Here is a 24,283-nt window from a genome sequence, read left to right as displayed (position 1 = left end):
TTAATACACAAGCTTTTTGGGTATTTCCCACGTAAATTCTTCTCTCCCAAAGTGCCCATAGCATGCTGTTTTTTGATAGATTGGCCTCTTCAAATCCAGCTCCCTTAATGAAAAGAAAAGAAAAAGAAAGTCTTACACTTAACTCCACTCCAATGTATATTACAACTTACACACATCAGAGGGATAATCAGTATTACCCCTGGAAGAAAGGCAATAAAACCTAGGTGTTGTTTCCTTGCCCAATCATCCAGATTTACAGCAGGAAAAGTAGCAAGCTGGTGGTTTCTCAGTTTTTAAGTGACTAGAAACAGTCAGCTTTCTTCAAATGTATCAGAGATGCTGTTAAGTATGCAGTTAGGCTTTATAAGCATTACAATGAAGAAGCATTACAATTGGAATGAAGTTCAGCTATACTTGTGCAAGCATTAATGTGTTTTCTGTTATTGCAAGTGTAATATAGAATATTTTCTAATGCTACTGTGCCAGAAAGACAATGATGATCTCAAAAGAAGCAGCCAAAGATTGAGCAGACTGAGTAACTGTGGAGGTTTAACTGCTTATATGGATGCACAAAGTCACTATTTAGAATAGAGCTTAACACTGATTATGACTAGATGAATAATGAAGGTGCAAGTCGTGATTATGGCGTTTTAGCCTGCCTAATATAGGATTGCAGCTGCACTAAATGGTTAGCTACAGGTATCTACACAGAACTTTCTTTTCATTTCACGAAAAGTCTGAAACATTTTCTTCTACTTGGGCTTTCTTCTTTTTGGTATACGTTGTTTAATTGTCTCTGAAAGCACACTTAAAATAGATGATTCACATCATAACCTCGTGGAGAGAAAATTGGTGGAGGAATGGCAAAGTAAGGAAAGAACCACAAATACTAACAGGATAAGGAGTACGTTTCAGATGGTGAAGAGATTACACATTCTCGCACTTATGGGGTGATTTATGATGTACAGCAGCTAAGTCTTGGTTCAAGTAATATTTTGTTCAACATGATCACATGCTCCAATTGCTACTAGTCATTTGTGCTTGATGCTAATACAAAAACCATCAAAATGTGAGTGCTGACTAAACAAAAAGTAAGATATATTGAAGTACTTTGGTGCATAGTTGATTAAAATGGATAGCCAGTACCATTTACAGGATTTTAAAAATCATGAGGTAACATTTAACAAGAAAATATTCACTAAACAATGCTCGTGTTTTTGCCTGCTTTCTTGCCTTCTTACTGCCTTCACGACTTCCAGGGCTATGGTAACGTATTTTAGAAAAGCAGCGTTTCTGTGCACGCCAAATCAAGGAGTGTCTAGGAACCACACCAATTACTGATGGCAATGAACTGCCATAATGACAAACGCAAAGGAGAGTTTTGATTATATTTGTGAACTGATAACACTTGGAAAACATTATCTACCTACAGAAGTTGCCATAACGCTTTGCATTATCTCAGACTATTAAAAATATGTCAGCTCTAGTCTCAGCACATATATTCAGGAAGCATTCTGAAAAGCAGTGCAAAAGGCTGGCCACACTGGCAAAATGTTGATATAGCCTGTCAGAAATGTCTTTCCTTTTTTAAGGAAAAAAAGAGACTTCATATTCACTAACAGTTTGATATTTGTTTCCTCGGAGCCAAATACGCTCAAGATTCTTCTGGAATGCAAAGACTAGAATGATATTAATAGCTCTGGATTTAAAAGAGATGTGAACCATTAAAAGCATTTTCGTCAAATAATGTGATAAAATGCTAAAACATGCATGTTCTAGCATTTTAGAACAGAGGTTTTAAAACCTGCATTGCTCAGAGTGACAAAGTGGTTCTTCTGCATGGAACTTGGTGTCTATCTCAGGCTTAAGCTCCCGTGTCAATTTCACAGAGTTTAATAAGGGGTGAACTCACACTGTGTCTGCTCCCTTAAAATAGGGAAGAGGTAGTGCTGTTCACCATTAGTTTCATATTTCATGAAATTTTTAAGAAGTCCAGCCTGTCAAGTTTGGTGAAAATCAGCCAAGAGATTTGAAAGTTCTTCAGGACTGAGAAGATGAGCCTCTAGCATTGGGTCTGAGGAAGCTTTACCACAAATAGGCATGAAGCTCCACCTCCTAAAAGAATAATATGTTAGTCACAAAAGGGAGAAAAAGAAGGAAAAATGCTAGGGTCAGATTACAGCTCCCTGGAATGTAGGTGGGTAACTGCTGATAAGGACAGGTGCTGATCTTCTCTCCTCCAGTCCTTTCTTCTCTCAAAGAAAAGGGTAATTCCCATGCTTCTTTAAGTGAAAAGATTAAGTTTTTTCAGGACACCTGCTTTTTCAGGTCCAGAAGTATTCCATAAAGGAACATAGATGGGTTGGCTGCAGGAGGCAATGTAAGTAGGTTTGCATTTTCTTGTCTTTTCTGACTGCATGGTAGCCCCAATGACACTTCTGATCACAACAGGATTTTCACTTCAAGACAGCTCATCTCATGGCAGGACTTTTATTCTTGTTCTGTTTTTTAAATGCATGCAAGATTTGGCTTACCAAATCTTAAGGGACCATTTAAGAAACCTGGATTCCTTTTTAATTAAGCTTAGTTGACTTCAAACAGGCTGCACAAGACTGCATGACAACTGAAGACAGGCTCTCAGTGTTCAGTCTTTCTGATGCAGAAGGTAGGTTATACTTAGACCTCATGAAGAAGCTAGTCACTTAAGAGTGTTCATTTCTCTTCTGGGCAAATGGCCAATAACCCCTGAACAGCAACAACAAACACCATACTGTTGTGGCAGGGTGACACAGCTTCTGTGCATGAGCAAGGGCAAATTACAGTACATAACGTCCCGCTCATTTCAATGGGATTGCTTGTCAAGTGAGGGCACCAGAACCTTTCCATCTTGTGGCAGCTGTCTCACAAGTTGTTGCCACCTAAAGATCAAACACAGGGGGATCATACTTACCCTAGTACTTCTTTCAGAAAGAGCAAATATTTCCAGTGCCTTCCAGATAAGGCAGGGACTGGGAGCCTTAGACACCCTGTAAACAGACTGGAAATCCTAACTACATCTAGTGTTAAATTTTAATTCCACTTTACTAAGCACACTACCATCTGGCTAATGAACTGCAATGTGGCACACTACCAGGGTTACTGCAGGATATAACATGGTATAATTTAGACCACTCTTACTTATTCAGTACATTTTGTAGCCAGAGTTATTAATTGGGCCTTGTACATTATACTGAGTGCATGGGTGAGGGAAGAGCAGAAATGACAGCAATTACAGATTTATAATGAAGGTGGCTTTCATGAGGTTAGGAGCCAGAAATTTTAACATTAAACTGTTAAAAAGAGAATTAAAAATATTATTCCCTTCAATAAATAGTAATAGCACACAAACCTTATAATAGCTCCAAGGCGTAGATCAAAGTTTTTCTGCACAATTTCAAGCAGTTCTTCTTCAGATCTGTCTGATGTTCCGTAATGAAACACTGATATCGCAAGAGGATGACTCAGACCGATAGCATATGATAGCTGTAGAACACATGCATACAATCCATGCTCAGTTAAAACAATCCTTCCTACTTTTTGCTTAAGAGAAAGGAAGGGCTTATCTTATGTATCAGGTGAAGATCTTATGCACATCTTTTCTGCATTAAGGAAGTTAGGAGATGTGTTTTTGCTATTTGTCTTGTATGTTAGAAAATTATCTGTTTTGCTCAGAGAATGCTCAGCCTGGTCAAATATCAGACCTAAGTGACATTACTTAAAAGCAAAAGAGGTATTTTCTAATCATCCTCAGATACTGCCATTCTGCATCCTTCAGCCTCAGCTAGACACAAGGATTTCATGCCTTTGAGACTGGAGACTCTAAGATCCGCAAATATTTCTCTATTTTTTTTTTTCCCTGAGGCAGAGAAAAGATGAGGAAAAGCTCCATGTTCCTAAAGAACTCACAGACTTTTTTTCCCAGAGTGAGTTGTTTCCATGCACTCCCTGGAACTTCATCCAATATTTCAATGTACTTTTAAAAACATATCTATCAGAAGTAGACAAAGTAACCCAGGAAGTATTCCCTGTAATTTCACTTCATTCAGAGGAGGACAGAGGAGCTCTATAGCTTCTTTCTGGCATCCACAAATCACATTAGCTTCTTTTCACCACAGCACTGCACAGCACAGCACTGACAGGTTCTCCTGAAATGTATCTGCTTTTGTCATTCAGTCCATTCCAAAATACAGTCCTACTGCAGTATCGGCTAATATACACTTCATTTTCTTCCATCATGATGTATTTGAATGAAAACATGTTTTGCTTGAATGTCACTAAGCAACACAAATGATTCTGTGGCTTTCCCTGGTCTTCCTCATTGTGTCTGCTTTCTACAAATTTCAAGAAGTAAATGGCTCAGTTCTATCTATATACTTCTTAGTAACCAGGAATTGATTTTAGTGAGAAACTACCCTAGTCATGACTATAGCTAATTTTGAGATCATGTTAAGCCTCTTTTTCATTAACCAATAAGCTGACAATTCTATATCACACTAAATAAAGCCTACATGGTATTTGTGATCATATACAGCCAAATAGTCTGCAGTTCCCTCCATTATCCATTTTGTCCTTACAGTATGAAAAGGTGGTTAGCATGGAAACAATACCCATAGCAGAGACAGCAAAACTGTCAGCCTCAGTGGAGGCTGGCAAGGTGTTAGAGTTACACAGACCCTAATGGGCTGAAAACACTTTTGCATTTGCACTTGATACATTTTTCCTTTCATTAATCTTTAATCCAGCCTCCTGTAACTTCACAGGACATTTGCTTTTCTCCTCTTCCATCCTCCTCTCTCCTTCCATTTTACCTTCATCGCTAATATCTGACATCTCCATAGTTTGCTGTGAACAAAATCCATCTTGCTTGTCTAGAGTCAGGCTCAGGTATTTAAGGAGGGTCTCTGGGAATTACTGGAATAACAACATTCCCACCAAACTCAAGAATTAAGACAGTGATATATGTGTTCAAAAATGCCATTCAAAATGTGCATACCAAGAAATCAGAAGTTTGTCTTCTGTCCCCTCAGAAAAAAAAGTATCAACAATTTACTAACCATCACTATTTGTGCTTGGCTTATTCCAAGCCTCCCCTTTCATTGACTAACTCCGAACTTTAAGTTTAATCAGCTATCAAACATGTGTACAACATCTAAAGCAAGGGGCCTTGTTCCTAATTGGGGTGTCTGGACACTATGTCATTGATGACAACCACATCCAGTGGGCCTTTCCTCTGATCCATGGAGAAAGTAAAAGGTTTTAAACACACCTCTGTGTGCAGCAAAACATCGGCCAGATCACTGCTACTTTTTACTGTAGTAATTTGTTGTACTGAGATAAAGTTATTACATAGCAGCTTCTCAGAATAAGTATGTGTATAAACTAGTATTGCAAACTGCCTAGATAAACCTCAATTGTTTAGCATTTACATTGGGTTCATGTTTAATGGTGAAACTGCTTAGGGGTCAATAAAACACCTCTTTTGACTTCTTAGACTTAATGGTCCCAAAAATTCATGCACAAGGAAGGAAGCACATTTCTTCCAAGCATATAAGACTAGTGGAAGTTGTTCTTATCTTAAACTCTTAAAAGAACTGAATTTTGCTTTTGGTCACACCTCACACCATAGTAGTATACTAGGAACACACAGAGAACTTGTGGTAACTTAAGGTAATTTCAAATACAGCTTAAAACAGTTTAAGTTACAACTAATATGACCATATAGTACAGCAGATCGCACAACTACATCTAGACACTAACACAACTGTCTGTAATGTGCTGTGCAGCCCAGGTTGGAGTGCTGGGCATCCATGTGCGTGCAGAGGATCACAGAGTTGCTGGAAGTAAAAGGAAGGATGAAGCAAACTATTATCTAGACCAGGGATTGCAAAAGAGTTGGAGAAAGACTACTACTGAGAACACACTCCTTGTTTCAGGACCATCCCAGGCTGTGTCTTTGGCTTCCCTCACAGGGCTCCTTAATCACACATCCCCAGGAGGAACTTCCCGAAGCCCCATTCTAATATAAGAAATACTTTTCCGAAACTGGAGGGGGGCTGTGATGGTAGTATGTATTCTGAGAGGGTGACCACACACGAGATAGAATTTCTGTAATGGTGTATTACTTTCACAGTTGCTCTTACCTGGATTAATACTCTTTTACAGAGACCAGCTTTCACCAGAGATTTTGCAATCCAGCGAGCTGCATATGCTGCAGAACGATCAACTTTGGAGGGATCTTTTCCAGAGAATGCACCTCCACCATGGGCTCCCCAGCCTCCATAAGTGTCAACAATGATCTTCCTGCCAGTCAGTCCAGCATCACTCTGCAGGGCAAACAAATGAATACATTCATGAGACACAATTGTTTATTCAATCCATAATAGGTTATTTACTACAGCTTTGTTTTGTATTTGCCACAGACATGACTCATTGTTCGCAGTGTTCATCTTCACATGCAGCTGTTTAACGAATGAGATCTACATGACTGCAGTATTTTTCAGAGATGTACTAAACTGTCTGGGCTGCAGTCACTTTTGAAGATTGATAAGAATGTGGCACAACTGTAAACATCACAAAAAGTGTGCTCCCTTCAGATCAGCAATCATGAAATACTATCTCTTGATCACTGGCCGATGACTTCACTCAGTAACACTCAATGGAGGCCAAGAACTTAGACAGAAAAAAGCCTTCCTCAAAAACAGATCACATATGACCTGAAATGTTAACAAGCTTCACATATAAACACAAACTAAAGAGGAAGCAGGGGCTTCACCAAGCTGCACCCCAGTGCTGCCAGCACAAAAGTATTGAGAAATTCTAGCTGAGTTCGCCCTAATGCTTCAGTATTGGCACAAGGACCACTTGGTACTACTCTTCTTTCTTCTTCCTGCCCACCAGTGCCCCTGATAATGTAGTCCCACCCTCTTGCATGGACTTTTGTCTGCCTCCTACAACTTGATGAGCTGATCCAACTTGTTCCACCAGCAGAGAATTACTGCCTTTCTGTCAGATTAGCAAAGCTGGTGACTGCAAACTGATAAATGAGCTCCAGAGCATTGAGAAACTCCATCCTGAAAGAGAATAAACTGCATTAATCCACTAATTTTAAATCCAGAAATAAGTAATGCAGGAGGAAAGCTGACATTCTTCTCTCAGTGAAAGCAGTATCCCTACAGCATCCCAGTGTGATCATACGCACACCTTGTAGTTTTAATCCTTCATGTTACTCCTTATACAAAACCAGACAGTTTTGTCTAATAAAAGTTTTACAATTTCACAACAGTCATCTGTGTACCTACTACCAACACCTGGAAAGCAGAACATGTGTCAAATTCTAATCACTATTGAAACTTGATAAATTAAGATCTCCTTTGAAATTTATTCAGCTTTCTGAATAATTTGAATATAGAAGATCAGATCTGTTGTTATTTCTGATTTTGATTTTTACTGTGAAAGTGAAGAGATACTTTCAGTCAGGCATTTTAGCATATAACTTAAGGGCTGGGGTTTGGGCATTTAAAATACTTTCTAGAAGCAAGACAAAGACCCAAGAATCTGTACATTTGGCTGTCCAAGCATGTACAGCTTCAGTTTAGATGCCAGCTATCCAGTAGGAAAACTCCAGTAGAAATGACTGAAGTCTTCTTAAAAATGTATAGACTTTCTTGGTTAAAGGTATACCAGTTCATTGCACTTTTGTTCAAGAGAACATTTAGAAGCACGTGGCAAAGTAGAATCCAAGTCTATGTAGGCTGTCCTCTTTCCAAGTACCCTACCTTAGGACCACCTTCTACAAACTTTTCACTTGGAAGGAGATGATAAATTGTCCCCTCATCAAGATACTTCTCTGGAATGACTTCTTTAACAACTTTCTCCATTAGTTCCTTCTGTATTTGTTTTAGAGGTATGTCTGGGGCATGATGTACTGAAATCACAAGTGTGTGCACTCGCATGGGCTCCACTGCACCATTACTCTCTTTGTATTCCATTGTGACCTGGAGAGGAAAAAAAAAGACAGTGAACACTCAAGGCCAAGACCACTAGTTTGAAAACTGGAAGTGAACCATACAGTTATTTTCTGCAGAAAAAAATAAACAGATGAAGGGAAATGGGATGAAAAATGATGGATAGTTGCTGATGCTTAATTTCACTGTAAGAAAAAAAAATAAATACAGAAAGTACTGAGGTACTACCACCAAAAGAGTTAACTAAAGGACATTACATGTAGCACCATAGAGAAACAAAATAACAACAAGAAAGCTACAGAAGCCTAAGATTTCACCAGCAGATACTAAAATCATTCATGGTTTGGCACATCAACAGAACTTCAAACAGAGAATCACTGAAGTAAAGTCAAAATATCTTTTGGAGAACCCTGCTCATAAAATGAGCAACAGTAGATCATTATATCATAGGCTGTATTCTTTGCTACCTCTCTTGTGAGGACAGGCTGAGAGAGTTGAGGTTGTTCAGCCTGGAGAAGAGAAGGCTCCAGGGAGACCTTATTGCGGCCTTCCAGTACCTAAAGGGGGCCTGCAGAAGAGCTGGGGAAGGACTTTTTACAAGGGCATGTAGTGACAAGATGAGGGGGAATGGCTTTAAACTGGAAGAGGGCAGGTTTAAATTAAGAAGAATTTTTTCACTTTGAGGGTGGTGAGGCACTGGAACAGGCTGCCCAGAGAAGTTGTTGAGGCCCTATCCCTGGAGGTGTTTAAGGCCAGGCTGTATGTGGCCTTGGGCAACCTGGTCTAGTGGGACGTGTCCCTGCCTGTGGGAGTTGGAACTCGATGATCTTCAAGGTCCCTTCCAACCTAAACCATTCTATGATTCTATTGCATGGCTTTTGTGTACATGCAAATACATACTGGCATTGCTCCAGTATAGGTTTTCTTACAGACTGAGAAGACCTCTTTACTTTCCCACCCTTCAAAAATGCTTGGATAGATATATCATAAAGGAATCAGTTTATTCACTTGTATGCACTGCTGACAAAAGGTGGGGACACAATCCATGTTGTACTACAACAACAGCAGCAGTGTAACTCAATGCAGTTCAACCCCACTAATCAACAGAAATTAAGAATAAAACAACTTGCTGTCCTGGGTTTTCCTTTCCTTTCCTCTCCTGCAGGTTTCACAGCCTGAAATACAAGGAACTTATTGCCTTTGATACTGCCAAAGTGCATCACACTTACAGTAAGCTCAGTGATTCATCCACTCAGGGCTGCAACACAGCTGTCAGTGGCCCAGACCACTGATTACATATAGTATACATGAGGTTTGAATCAAGAACAGCTCTGTTTTAACGGAGAAACCATAGCGATATCCGAATCCATGCTTCTGGAATGCTAACATTTATTCAGAAAAAAACCCAGCTGATTGTCAGTAATTTGTTAATCTTCTTAACCTCCAGGGGAAAGGAAGCAAGATACAAGTGTTATTTTGAAGAAACCTGCTAAGACACTGATAGAACAGTTTAAACTAACCATGTGTGCTACATACAAATGTACCTTATGAAACTCACACCACCTTGGAACATGAAAATGACAGCACCATTTTTGACAAACATGATTTCTAATTTAGTAGCATACAGAGTAAATTATTTCTGTTGTTTCTCACTCTTATAGTTTATACATCTATGTTACAAACCTGTGTTTTCCCATCTGGTCTAACCCAGGGCCATGTTCCGTTCCGTTCCAGAGCCTTTATGCGTGCAGTCAGTCTGTGTGCCAGGAGGACTGTTAAGGGCATACATTCCTCAGTTTCATCCGTGGCATAGCCAAACATCAAACCCTGCATTGAAAAATAAGGAATAAGTGAATAAGCCACTTGTTTCCGTGTTCTCTCTCCATTTCTGCACCTGTCTTTGCCACATAGGACCTTAAAACTACCCAAGCCTAAAAAGAGAAACCAGTAACATGCAGAGTGAATACACTTTGACATATAACCGGCCTGCAGTAACATTTATGTATCTGCATTCACAATCATCAGAGCCACAGCAGGGTCTGCTTCCCAAGAATGACTCTGCCTTAAGCACCCATAAGAATCCACTGCAAAGACATAAAGCTTATAAAGGCTGCTCAGTCTTCTCCTGACACATGACAATTGAAATTACACAGTATTTGATGCCAAAAAGTAAAACCAGGCTACGCAAAGGACTTGAAAGACCAGAAACTAACATGAACTGATGAAAAGCCTAATTGTAGCTCTATCCAGTAAGGGCATTGGATATGGGAAAAGCCACTTTCACTGAAATTAGTGAAGGCTGTGTTATTTTTTAGCACTTCTGGTGATTAAGAGCATGCACAGTGTTTAGCTGCTAATTCTTACACTTTGTACAATAGCTTTTAAGGAAGGGATCTGGTCCAACAAAATTCTAATTGCTTGTGCATAAACTAAATTTAAGTAAGTGCCTGGAATTAAGTCCCATTACCTGATCCCCTGCTCCAATGTCATCATCACTCTTGCCATGGGAGACAGCATGCTTGATCTCTTTACACTGTTGTTCTAAGGCCACTAAAACTGTGCAAGTCTTATAGTCCAGTCCTAGTGAAGGAAGTTTTGTAAAGTTAGGTCATACATTCTTGAGAGTTCACAAATTGCTGGAGAAGCTTTTAGGGATTATCTAGTTATCTTGGCTAAAACTTTTAAAACTCTAAGCGTATAAGCTTCCTATTCTACATTTTGCATTGTTAATAGAAGCAGACAATCAGCACATTTATATCAGTCTCAGGATGTGGGCAAGTTAGTGGTATTAGTTCAAACTTGAGCTCTTGAAACTGAGAGGATAAGTGTAATCCTACAAGCTTCCCCACCAAAACTTGTTACATTGCTTATGATGACTAGGGTTCAAACCATTTAGGTAATAAAGCTGGGAGAGAAGCATGGAAAATGTTACCAGAAACTAGTATTCAGTTTTTCCTGTAGTAGGTTCTAGGGTTCAACAGAATTAGAGAAAAGCCGTATATATCATGCATAAAAAGGGAAGACTAAAGGGGAATAATCACGTAAGAGGTTCAGCTGCTGAAAGGAAGCTGCTTTGGGAAATACACTAAGAATACATAAACAATTCCCTTGGGTGTGAACTTCAAGTGCCAAGGCTTATGCATCCCAAGGACAAGTGTTAAAGCTTTCAGTGTAAAAACCTGCAGATGTAACCACCTTCTGACATTTGTGCAAACACTACTTATTCTGCATCAAAGACGTAAGAGGTACCTGGCAGTTTCAAGAATAAGTCTTTTATAAGTATGCCACCTTAAAATAGGTCCTTCAGTCCCAGGCACTGAAAAATCCGTATCAACATCTGTGCGTTTTTCTCCTAGGCCTTGAGATACATTTCATTTTATTTTCCAGAAGACCATAAAAACATTATTTTGGCCACATGCAAAACAGACTCAAGAACGAACACATGAAGAATCTCACTCACCTTTAGAAGAGTCATCATACCCTATTGTCTTAAGGGTCTCTCTTACAATTTGTTGGTAATCTACTATAGCCTGGGATGTGATCTCTCCACAAAGCAAAATCATTCCAGTTTTTGCTACACACTCTGCAGAAAAAAAGATGAAACTTCAGAATTTTACTGCTACTATTTTACAGCTACACAGGGAGATCCTGAAGATGGTTCTATGAACAAAGGATTAGTCAAAGGGGAAACTCAGTGTAAAGCCTTAGCATACATGTAGGTCTGTGTGCAACCATTGTTCTCTTCAGCTGACATGAATGCCTGCATGGGGGGAAGTCCATCTTACCCTATCTTTACCCTATCTTACCCAGGCCCACTACATTATCCTATCTCCACAGTGGCCAGCAGCAAATGTCTATAAGAACAGGTCAAATATAGGCTGTTTCTCCAAATTCTTTTCTGGTCTCCAACAATTTTAGCTCAGGGTCTTCCTGAAGCTAAACGGACATCATTTATTAACAGATGGCATTACCAGTCTTTGATAGATTTTTGTTACAGTAATTCACCCAGTTGCCCTTGGCAACGACAAAAACTTTTAGCACCTACAGGATACTGGAGCTATGCAACTTCATTACAAATTTTGTGAAGAATCATTTCATATTTTATTTTTTTTATTTGTTTCAAGCATTCAGCTGGCCTCCAAATTTTTCTCTTTTATGTTAAAAAGTATAGCAAACAATCACAAAATATTCACCACATCAATATGACCTACAACTGTATAGGTCTATTTCATATTCCATTCAATTTTCTCCTTTCCAGACTGGGAAGGCCGAGGCTATTCACTGAAAGACACTGTATGGTTATGATTGTATTCGTTACTCTTGCCATACAATCTTACTATAGTTTTTTTGGGGGATGGAGAAAGAAAGAGATTGCACACAGTGTTCAATACACGCAATCATGGATTTACATGACTTAATGATGTAAATTCCTTTCCCAGCAAGCCCTAAAAGTCAGCTTCGGTTTTTACTGCTACTGAGCACTGACTCTGTTCACAGAAACATGTGTCTATTACAACCCTAAAATCTCTCTTTTGAATGCTTGTAGTGAACTGTAAACCTTACTTTCTATATATAGGGATAAGATTGCTCCCTTCCCCCTTGCATTACCCTACACTGAATTTCAACTGTCATTTTTATCATCCAGTCACCATCTTATTTGAATAATTTTATTTGATTTCAGGATTAAGTATTCCAGGCAGGAATATTTTATAAAATTGCACAACTATGGACTGCAGCAACACATAAAGATAATCAAGCTAGCTTTAACTCGCAGCTTAGCTTAGATAATCCAGACAAGCAGTTGAGACTTTAACACAGGACAAGTTTTCTCTGTTTGTCTGCAAGAGGAATTAGTCTACACTGAACTACTAAGCTACATCATAGCTGGCATGGTGTCTCCGAATTATACTGTGGGCCCAGTAAGAGTCCATAATAATACAGTAACCCTAAATATATACAGCACATCAACCTGAGGTAGTGATACTTGTACAGTACAGGGTATCCTGGTGCCATTATTTTCACACTCAGTCTTATGTCCCTGCTCTACTGACCAGCAGCCCTCTTCCTATCTGCTACACCCTCACAGGCCACCTATGTGTGCAAGGCATGTATGGTGCTGTGAATCCTGCGCTGGGGGAAGAGACCCTATGTTACAGCTGTGAGGCAAAGAAGAATGGCTCTCAGCTTTTCCAGTGTGGTCATTACAAAAAGAGGAAGACTCTCTAGAATAATGGAAAGTTGGGGCACTGGGGCTTAGAGAGATGGAACCATAGGGCTGCAGTCAGAACCCACAGTCCCTGTAAACTCTCCCAGGCCCACTACAGCCAAGAAAAGCTTGATGGTGATGCAAGACTTCACAGCATGATGATCCTTTTTTAGTATCACGATAGAAAGATTCATCTTCCTACCTTGACTGCTTTCCATCCTGACTGAAATTTATTTCAACCAAAAGAAAACACAGTTCAGGAGCTGCACAATAGCTGCAACTTATAAGTAAGCCCAAGCAACACCCCCATCTGCTCTACCCAAGAGAAAATGACCATATAAGGTTTTGGGCTCTTTACTGGGGGGTGATTTCTTACATGTTTAAGTCTCCCCAAAAAATATTTTGCACACATTAGTAGGTAGAAACTTCCACCTTCCCTTTTGTACTGTCTTGGTTTACAATTAGTGAATTTTGTCCCTTGACTCTCATTTGTTGGGCACACTGGGAAGGACTCTTTTTTCAAGAAAGCATTTGGCCTCACTTAATCAGAGACAAAGTAGAACAATTATTCTGCCTTCTGCTTTATGCTACCTGCAGCCAGTATTGTCTTGCTTGAACTTACTGCTACCCAGTTTGTTGGCAGCACAAAAGAGACTAGCTCTGTCCTGCTGAAATGAGGTAGTGCCAGTGTAATATTTCAAAATGTCATATGCAAATATTGTTTATCCTAAAAGCCCAAGTAGCAAAAAAACTCAGAGAAGCATAGATACATTTTTCTGTTAGTAGGCAGAATCTAGTTTCAACATCTCCTTTCATAGTTTTGTAAAATACAGTGTCATAGTGAGTTAGTATGTACATAACACTTTGAGATTTTTTTGTGCAACTTTGAGGCAAGGCCTGAACAACTAAACAGAAATTCTAATTTTCACCCAGTAAACCCTGTATTGAGTGCCATAACTGTTTTCTCTTCTCCAGCCCATTACTTCTTTAGAAATCTCTGTCTGGTCAACCACTTTACCTTTCCAGACTTATGCTTTAATGTCATACTCAAGTTTTCTGACTCCAGTCAGCAGTTTTGATATGTTTTTTTCCCCAACAGATTACAGAAACCAGGGATTTATCTATGTAATCATGTCACATCTCAGTCTTCTTTTTTGGTAAGACAAACTGATAATGTTTCTCACATCTCTTATGACACATTTTTCAGTCCTTTTCATTTTAGCAGCATTTCTCTGTTACTATCTCCAGGTTTTCAGCAGTTTTGGGAGCATAACTGCCTGCAATACTGAAACACATGCTTCATCAAGTCTAACACACATGCTAAACTCTCCCTGCCCCATCTGCTCACTGCTTACATCTATGCATCAAGGATCACATGAGATTTTTCAAATGAAGCGTCATGTTATATCACTGTATTTGTGGGATGCAGTTAGCCCTCTGTGCTGTAACTATAACCTTGATGGCTTGTTCTAAGAAAAAAATGACTGCATTCGGAGAAGTCTTTAGACACATTTCCTTTCTGTGTCCATTCCCCCTTGGCAATCCAGCTCATTCCAATCTGATGATACGTTGTTAGGCTATGGAAGAGGTGATGTTGCTAGTGACAACATCCATGTAGAATACAGGGTAGTCCTAACAGAAAGGCAAGCCACTTTGATCAGAATCACATTCAAATGAACTGTGGACTTATCTTCCTGTGAACCAATGGCATCACCCTGCTTCTGTAAAGGCACAGTAAGTATCTATTTAGGGCTTCTGGATTTTGAGATTTATTAACACCTTTTACTCACTCTATGAAGAAATGCATCTTGACATATATCTTTCCTTAGTTCTCTTTTTCCCTAATTTTCTTAGACTGCTCATTATCACTAGCCCTGTCAACCATAATTTTCCCTGATACCATTGCCTTCTCCTGATCTATTTCTTACATTTCATGATTTTTAATTTGTAATGGAGTACTACATATTTCTTTCTTTTCGTGATAATTTTTTTGCAGCTTTTTTTCTGCCTTCCCTTCTCCTCTGAGTCAGTGTGCCAGAGCTGGCCTCTTGACTGACTGTGGAAGTGTTGACTGCCAGCCAGCTATTGCAAGAATTTTGGATCACAGGGTGTTATACCAACATGAAGTACTTGTTGTACTTCATTAATCTGTTTTTCTATCTGTATTTTACTTACCACAGGCAACCTTGGCATCTGGATCAATACTGAGATGAGCATCGAGAATAGCATCACTTATCTGATCACACATCTTATCTAAAAGATAAACAGACATAAGATTTCTTTTTAAGTTAAAAACAAAAAAAAAAAGTGATTTCTTAATAAAATTCTATTTCCAGTGGAAAGAGACTTCTGTTTACAGAGAATCTGCCAAGAGGCAATTAGAGCAATTTATATTCTGAAAGGTATGTCTTACCCTATTTTCACTCCTCTCCTCAAGTCAATCCTAACTGACATTTCACTATCATCTGCACAGGCTGGCAGACTCCCAGGTGAGGTGACAATGAAAAAGGCCTGTAAGGCACCCCGAAATATTAGTTTCAGGAGAACAAATGATACAAGTACTAACTTTGGAAGAAGTATTTAAGCTAAGACCTTTCTGTAGGGATTCGGCATTCTTCTCTTATTTATTTTAAACTTTATATTGCATTTTCTGTGTGAGTTACCTATTGTGATCTACAGCTTATAACTGTCAGAGGTCTGCACTTAAGGCAGTATTTACTCCTTCAGTACCTCTAGTGGAGACCTCGGAGATCTCATATGTCAACTTTTTTTGGATGACAAGAGGCATTGCTCTCCCTACAAATAGGTACATGAGATTGAAGTCCACTCCTGCAATTACACACTACTATCTGGCTCATTTAAGTTTAGAAAAGCATCTGCAAACATTCTCTCAGGGACAAGCATTGGCCACTCAAGTTCCCCAGTTATATTTCTGAATTTTGGTCTCTTTTTAAGGACAAAAGCACTGGAGAAAAAAGGCTTTACCTATTCTGTCTTTAGCACCTATAACTTATTGTCCAGGCAAGACCTGAGTATGCCAAACACATTTGGTTTGTTAAAAGTTAATGAAAAATTTAGGGGACTGTTGTGGTTTAACCCCAGCCAGCAACTAGGACGAGACAGCCCCTTGCTCACCCTTCCTTCCCACCCAGAAGGGTAGGGAGAAGTGGGAGAAAAGGTCAGGAAAGGGAAAAAAAGCCTCATGGGTTAAGAAAAAGATGTTTTAATAGAACAAAAATGAAAAAGAACAATAATAATAATAATAGTAGTAGTAGCAGCAGCAGCAGCAGCAGCAGTAGTAGTAGAAGTAGCAGTAAAAGAATATATACGACACAAGTCACTCTCACTGCTTGGTGAATTGGTTGCCCAGCCCGACCTGAGCAGAGATCCGAGATTACCACCCACCCCACTCACCCCCCAACACCCATTTATATACTGAGAATGATGTACAGAATATTCCATTGGACATTCTATTGGTCTGCCTGTGCTCCTTCTCAGCTTCTCCGAGAAGCTGAAAAAAAGTCCTTGACTAGTATAAACATCACTTAGCAACAACTAAGACGATATGCATTATTGACATTCCTTTAATAACAAATCTGAAAACACAGCAACCATTAGAAAGAAAATTAACTCTATCTCTATCTCAGCTGAAACCAGGACAGGAACAAATTGAGATTCTTTGTCTCATCAGGGTAACTGAACCAGGTCAAAGCAATCCATATTATTTCTTCAAAAGTAGAGCTTTGAAAGTTGTATATCTGCAAAACCAACATGAGGAAGATGAATCAATCTTCACCCACATCATTACAAAAAAAGGTATCCAAAATACATTCAGCCACACAACTACACAGTTTGATCTACAACACTGTCTGTATCAATAAGCCAGGTGCCTATGTTATTTGCAACACCCTATATAATTTTCTATGTAATTTCCCATCTAAAATAACTTCTCTTGCAGGAGTGAGTACCGTTACATATGTGCATAAACTCAAGGGCCCAAACAGGAAGTTAATGAAGAAGCATAACTGAATGTCCACCTTAAACTACTTATTTACTTTTAAAGGTAATCTGGCCTGGATCAAACAAACATCAGAATGGAATTACAAGGTAAAAGTAGAGTTAATCTGTACCCTGAAAGATCTGTAATTCCATGCAAAGATTAAGTGCAAATTGAATTTTTATATGAGGACTGTAGAGTAACATATTCCAGTACAATCTAAAAGCAAGGAAAAGTGAAACATGCTACCCTGTAGCTTTCAATGGATGTGCCATTGTGTCATCAATACTACCTCACTCAAGTACAAACTAAAAGCAAGCTAAAAGCAAAGCACGAGTGCTAAAAATGTATGTCCCCCTTTTATTCACACAGTGATCTCATTGTCGGCATAGGATTTGCTTATGGAGGTGCACAGGTCTCCACTGGTATAATTTTCACAATTTGAATCAGAAGTTTCCTTACCTTTATGTTTTGTTTCTAGTGTTTTCCCCAATGAAGCTGAAGCTAAACATTTAACTGTGCATTTCATAAACATTTGCAAAGTCAGTCCAACAATTTAGAGTCTTGAAAAAACACAAAACAACAAAAAAGAAGCCATCTTGATTGCTGTAAAGCCTGTCTTCAGCTATTTGTGCTGCATTGATCCCCAGCTCAAGCATTATCTTACCGAAATTTCTTGCTAATATATTTACTCAAAGAATCAGAATGCTGGTCAGTTACTTAAGCTATATGGCACCTTCACTGACAGAAACATCATGTGGTCATAATTGCAGACCCAGAAATCATTTATGCAGTCAAGTACAAAATCAGTAATGCCAAACTCCAAAGTTTGTCATCCAGCTAGTTTGTCAACAACCCTGAGGCAAACTGCATCCTGATGATTGCGAAATTGATTCACACCAGAGGGTCTGTGGAATGGCATAACCTGGAACAGCTGTTCAGTTTTATTGCCTTCAGCTCTTTGCACCATTACAACATACAGTGCAGCGTTTTAAAGCAAACAAGTGGCTATGGCGGTTCAAGATACAGTGCTACATACTACAGTGGTCTTGGAGCTGTTGGACTGCTCACTAGGGGCTGGGCAGACAGACTAATATAACTAGTCTCATATTGTGCCATTCCCACCTGATAAATAAGAATCCTGAGAATACAGATACACAAGAAAAAGTCAGCAGCAAACCTTCAGCGTTTGACACCACCTTCATTTTCTCCCTATCAGGTTTTTTGTCTTTCCTTCAGAGGTAATGTTACTTTTAGTCTTAACATTAAAATGCTCCATTTGAAGATCCCGCCCTAAAAGGAACTGTTGCTACCTTTACTGTATATTTGAATCATTAGTATGTCTGCTGGAGGTCCAAACTTCCTCCTGTCATCAGTTAACATAGCTTCTAGATACATATTTGTGTAAACAAAGCTGTGTGAAAAATAGCTGAATTTAATGAACAGCAATTAGAACTGAAGCATTGTCTTGCAGTCCCAGAACCGGAAAATACTTTGTACAGCCTACAGCATATGTAAACTTGCGTTAGGGAGAGCAACGTGGCAAAGAGGCATATATAGTATTACAGCAGTATCTGGAATGTAGCTCTGATGAAAATCAATGCTTATTATTCCACACGTTTCAGAGATTCAGCGTTCAATGTTCACCTATAATAATTATGTGCATGAAGTAATATTTTTTTCTTTACAGAATTAAAAATGAAATTCTGATTCCAGTATACGTGGCAGCTCCAAGTCTACCTGTAGAAGATCTCACCATGCTTTTTTCTCTTGAGCAAAAGTTGAAAGTTTTCTATGCTAGATTATATCGCATACTGAGCAAATAAGACAAATTCTTGTCAAGCAAACAAAGATACTCATCTGAAGTCTATTCAAAATAACTAATTGGTTCTTTCTTTTCTCCATTGGGGCTGGTATGACTGAACTTTCATCAGATAGCATTCTTCAGTGCAAGTATTAATCAAAGCAAAGATTCAACCAGCATTTTTACTTACCAGAATGTCCTTCAGCAACAGATTCTGAGGTAAAAAGAAATCGATTTTCTTTTTTTGAGGTATGAATTGACATGTCTTGATATCTTTAGCAAGCCTGCAAATGAGAAAGACCCAAAGCAACTGCAGAAAAAGCACAGGCAGAAGGTAAAGTGGAAAGGTTAATGTATCTATGCAAACCGCTGATGTAATTGCTTCTGCATGTTTGTTCCTCAGAAGTTCAATAAATTAAGATTGGTGTGTGTGAATTTTACAATGGACTGCTACAGAAACTCCTTCATAAGACTTTTGTGTTTGCTTAACCTTGGCCCTGCTAAACTCTGCAGAAGTGTTATCACTATGTGAAATGTTAACACAGCTAAGCCAGAGTTCAGTGCTTTTGCACACTTCCCCCAGCCTCCATTCTTAATCTTTCTACTAAGGACTAACTAAAAAGCACTTCAAGATGAACTTGTAACAGCAAATGACACTTTCTCCTAGGCATAGTATCCATACATTGTACTCAACTGCAGCAGTGACCTGTCCAGAAATGTATCTTTGTTTATGTGAGAGCAGATGTTCATAACAGCTCTAGGTAGTAAACTGTGCTCTTCTTCCCAAATACTATTTGTGTCAGTGGCTAACTGAGGAGCTGTAGAGCTACCAACAGCATGCTCTGTAGAAACAGTGATGAAGACAGTGTGTTCATTGTAAGTTACTGAATTCTGAGACTAAAAGCTATGTCCTAGCTCAATAAATCTTAAACTTGTCAATGGTCAGGCTCTTGCAACTCATTTTACAGACATCTTTTCCCTATTGTTTGCCTTGATCAAGACATACTAGCAGGAAACAGCTGTGCTCAAGTACCTAAACTAAGCTAAGAAGCACTGACGCTTTGGAAGCACTGTTTGCATTTGGCTTATTTCAGAACACAGTGCAACAGCACACTGGAGCATCTGAGTACAGCACAGTGTTGCAAAGCTACCTAGGAACAATAACAGGTGCATCTGGTCTTAAAAAACATTGTCCTGCTGAGCAGCTCTACACTGCTCTATACATTACGTTGAGCTCAGCTTGTCTAAATCAGTAGTCATTTCTGAAAATGTTGCTCCATAACCTAAGCATGTTAAACAGTAACAAGAGTAGTACTGAGATGTATGTACAACTTTAGCTACAACTGAAGACTTTACCACTGACCATCACAAGCAAACAACACCTCCTATCAGGCCACCAGCAAACATCACACACTTCAGGACACTTTCCAGTAGTGAAGTATATGAGGTAACAAAAACATGAAACTTGGTTGGAGGAAGGAGACCATCTGCATCCCTTTTGGTTTTGCCTTTTTTTATCTTATCCTAGGAACAAAAGTTTTCAGCACATAACACCAAAAAAACTCCAGTTCTCAGAGGGCAATGATTGCTTAAGTGGCTGTGAAGGACAGCAATAAAGAGGAAGACTTTAAACCACAGTTAATAATTATCAGAAGTGCCCTATGAAATCAATTAACATCTATTTCATTGCCTTTGTTTAGCTTCAGAATTTGTAATGATACAATACAAAAATAAACTAGTCATACAGAGATTTGTGTACCTGGAGGTGTTCCAATTCTGTGTAATAAATATGCTTTGAGCTCAAGTGACATGTTCCGTTTTATGCAAAGCATAGAAAAAACATTGACATGACAAATTTCAGTGAATTCATATTATGCTGCATTCTAAAATACTTGTGCTTTAAATTCTGCCTTATACTCCATTCTCCTTCAACATATGCTCCTCAGCATGTTTTATCATGTAGGGTATATATATACTCCAACTCCAGCCTTGAATGTAAAAGAAAAAAAATAATAGAAAGAACACTCATCCTCTGTAAGTGAGAAACCAGAAAGACAAGGGAAAAGAGACACCACAGCAGAGAGAAGAGGTGCCAGGGCAGAAGCGACATGAAGGCAGAAGGATGCTGGAGAAAAAGGAGGCACAAGAGAAGTTGCCTGAGCAGGACTAGAGAAGATAGACACCCACGCAGGGACACATGCACAAAAGAAGGTACAGGGCAGGTACACCTTCAAGGGGTCTGCAAAGGGTGGAGGAGCCCATGCCAGAGGAGTGAAGACAGAAATATGGAAGAGCAATCACAACACACTGTGCCCAATCTCATACTGCCCATCACCTCACCCAAGGGACTGAGGCCAGGAAGCCGGGAGGACAAGTGTCCAGAGGGAACTTGGTGTGGTTTCCCTAAGTGATCTTTTGTCTTCTTTATTTTTCAATGCTAGAATCAGTAATTACAAGTTTGTTAATTGGCAATAAATGAAGTCAAAACTTCCTGGAACAGAACTGTTCTGTTGCCTGTAGCAGTGGGGTTGTGTTTTACCAGGCAGCTGTTCCAGCCAAGATTCATTTGTCACTGGTGAATTTGTTCCAGGAATATCAATTGCTTCCGTAAGAGTCATGGTTTTCTTTGCTTCTTTTGCTGATGTTTCTTGACCAAGTATAAAAAACACCATCAGTGCCACCAGATTCAGAAAGCTGCTATGGAAAATAGACAGATGAACTGGAAGACCTTTCAAAAATAGGATCACTTCAGCAGTCAAACTTTCAATATCACATCCCAGGACCTCACAAAAAGAATACTGTTGGAGCCACAGAACTGTACTTGTCCCAACTGAAGTCCATGCATATTCTGCTTATATTTGGCACAACAATTCAGTATTTTAGCCAAAGGCTTGCCCATTCTTGTTTTAAAAAAATATTTTTGCCACAGTTCTGCTATTTTCTCTCATGATCTCCACAATACTTAAGCTTGCTTATGAAAAGAGATTGACTTCTGAGATCTCACAGTTGAAGTAACACTTGCATCTCAGTCACTTCTTCTGTAATCAGTTCAACAATGCATGCTCCAGCTCAGACTACTCAGGTCAGCCCCAAATGAAGCTGCCATTCATTCACATACCTGCTTCAGGAAACTTATGCTGAACAAATGCTGTTCTTATGGGCAAATGTATTCAGGCCCTTCTCTCTGGACTGTTTCTGGCACTCCACCAAGATGGCCCAAGGTGATTTCCCAGCCCATTCTTTGCTTAGGCCCATTGCTAGTGCCTGACAAAAGTCTCCTCATATGCATGTTAAAAAGCTACTTGGTTGCTGCTTTTTTCCAGGTGAGGTCTCCAAGCTTTTCAGCTTCTTCCTCTGGCCTCTTCTTGCTTCTGAGTGCAGCCAAGATTCACAGCTTTTCTCACATTCTTCTTCCCAGGAAGATCACTCAAAGTTTTAGGCATATGCTCTCTGGCTGATCAGTTCTAGCATATAAGCATCTACCCACTTCCTTGGAGAGCTCAACGGGTTTAAGGGCTGACTTCCACTAGATATAGAAACACCTCTCTTCAGCAAAGTCTGGGGCACAGCTGCATGATTTCCACAGTTTCTTCCAACTATTGACTAGATCATATAGTATTATTTCCAGCTCCGAGTTATGAATTTCAGAGATTTCCACAGCAGTTTTAGTGTATCTGCTGGAGTCTTACTTCCCAAAAGTCTATTACAAATTCATTCCAATTTGTAGTACATACTCAGCTGCCTATTTCTGATCCAGCCTCTGTACTATTAGCTTCAGTTGATACCAGAACTGAGGAAGATCAGTTACTGTCTACTGCAGGCAGCATCTTGTACTACAAGAGTGCAGTATTGTGATGTTTTTTTGGTCTAGAACATCTTGGATACCTAATTCCCATCAGTAAGCTGAGCCAACTGTTAATGAAATAAACTGCATTCTCAACGTATTTTCGGATTGGAATTTGTGCAAACCATTTTCACCTCCATTTTCATGGCATTTTTGCTCTCTGCAATTTGAGTTCTTCACATGATATTTCAATTCTTGGCTTCTTCTCTGGATTTCTCTTTTGAAGTCCATTATTTAGTGAATAGCCTTTCTAGAAACTGAAAACACAAAATTTATGATAACAAATACACTGCCAGACAAAAACCTATTACAAATTCAAGCATGTTTCCTTTGAAGACCCTGATTCAGTTACAACAGAAGACTTCAAAAATGCAACAATATCTCTGCCATAAAGCCACTTTGCAACAGTGTTTGAATCACATCAGTTAGGGCATAATTTAACAGGAAACTATCAGACCTAAATATTCCACATAGACTATCATTATGGTGTGAACTAAACATGCCAACAGAATAAAAACCTGAATATAAACCAAAAGCCTCCAGTTCACAGCTTCAAAGGACAGAAGGGGGCACATAAACCAAATACCAAATGGTTTGAAGTGATAGGACAAGGTTGGTTGGACTGGAAATAAAACAAACCAAAAGTAAAAAAAAAAAAAGGGGGGGGGGAAGTTGCTTTGGAATTCAGATGTGGATTTTAAAATATGATTTATAAACAAAGCTGAGAATCTCGAGACACTACAGCCTCTGGTAAGTGTAATCTTTGGTGTACATTCATTAGCTGATATGAGCTTTGGCGGTGCGTAACATATAATTTATAACACTATTTCTTCCCCTTGGAGCCAACTAACTCAGTGACCCATGCCAGCCATCAACTTTAAGATTTCAAGATACCTACCCAGACATTTCTGGCTGTAAGGAAAATCACCTTTAATTCACGTGTATTTAGTTATTTCCAACCGCAGCAGAAGTTACCCCTGTGTAGGAGATAGAATTGTTTTGCTTCAGCCATTTTGTGTGTCGAAGGCACAAGCAGAGTTGCGTAACTTAGAAAAACAACTCCTTAAAAGGAGAAAAGTGTGAATCGAGTTTGTGATAGGCTAACGGGTCGTGAAAGAATGTGCGCCCTAAAGTACCTAACCAAAGGGAAATGGGGACAGGACATAAATACCTGAAGTTTGGTAGCTAAGTGTGCTCTCTTTGAGAGGCATCCGACTCAGCTGACTCGTTTATTTTGATCCGGAATAAACTTTTATCTTTGCTTCGAAGACTTTGTCCTCTCTCCAGTTTTATCCGTGAGCGAGCGTTTCTCACACCCTCGCAGCACTCCTCCATCTCCCTATACAGCAGACCCACCAGAACTCCCTCCCTCATGAGGAGGCCGGCGGCTGCTGTCTCACGGAGGGCGGCGGGAGCGAGAGCACCGCCC

General features: G+C 39.4%; 2 protein-coding genes across 2 annotated transcripts in view; one reads left to right on the top strand and one right to left on the bottom strand.

The window, feature by feature from the left end:
- LOC104284925 lies at positions 1-19,273 on the bottom strand. The gene is made up of 9 exons (XM_009883307.1): positions 19,201-19,273; positions 15,385-15,462; positions 11,464-11,586; positions 10,471-10,583; positions 9,687-9,830; positions 7,815-8,033; positions 6,180-6,362; positions 3,389-3,522; positions 1-103 (listed from the first exon to the last, which is right to left on the bottom strand). The coding sequence occupies exons 1-9, from the start codon at positions 19,271-19,273 to the stop codon at positions 1-3; spliced, it is 1,170 nt and encodes a 389-aa protein (XP_009881609.1).
- A 3,351-nt stretch (positions 19,274-22,624) lies between these two features.
- TMEM175 (transmembrane protein 175) overlaps positions 22,625-24,283 on the top strand; it is a 12,579-nt gene continuing 10,920 nt past the window's right edge. The window contains exon 1 of the mRNA XM_009883314.1: positions 22,625-22,678. The gene's annotated coding sequence lies outside the window, so the exon portion shown is untranslated. The remainder of the gene's footprint in view (positions 22,679-24,283) is intronic.

The sequence above is a fragment of the Charadrius vociferus genome, unplaced genomic scaffold (assembly GCF_000708025.1).
Source record: "Charadrius vociferus isolate BGI_N301 unplaced genomic scaffold, ASM70802v2 scaffold343, whole genome shotgun sequence".
In the NCBI taxonomy this organism is placed as follows: domain Eukaryota; kingdom Metazoa; phylum Chordata; class Aves; order Charadriiformes; family Charadriidae; genus Charadrius; species Charadrius vociferus.
This window is presented reverse-complemented; position numbering and strand designations above follow the sequence as displayed.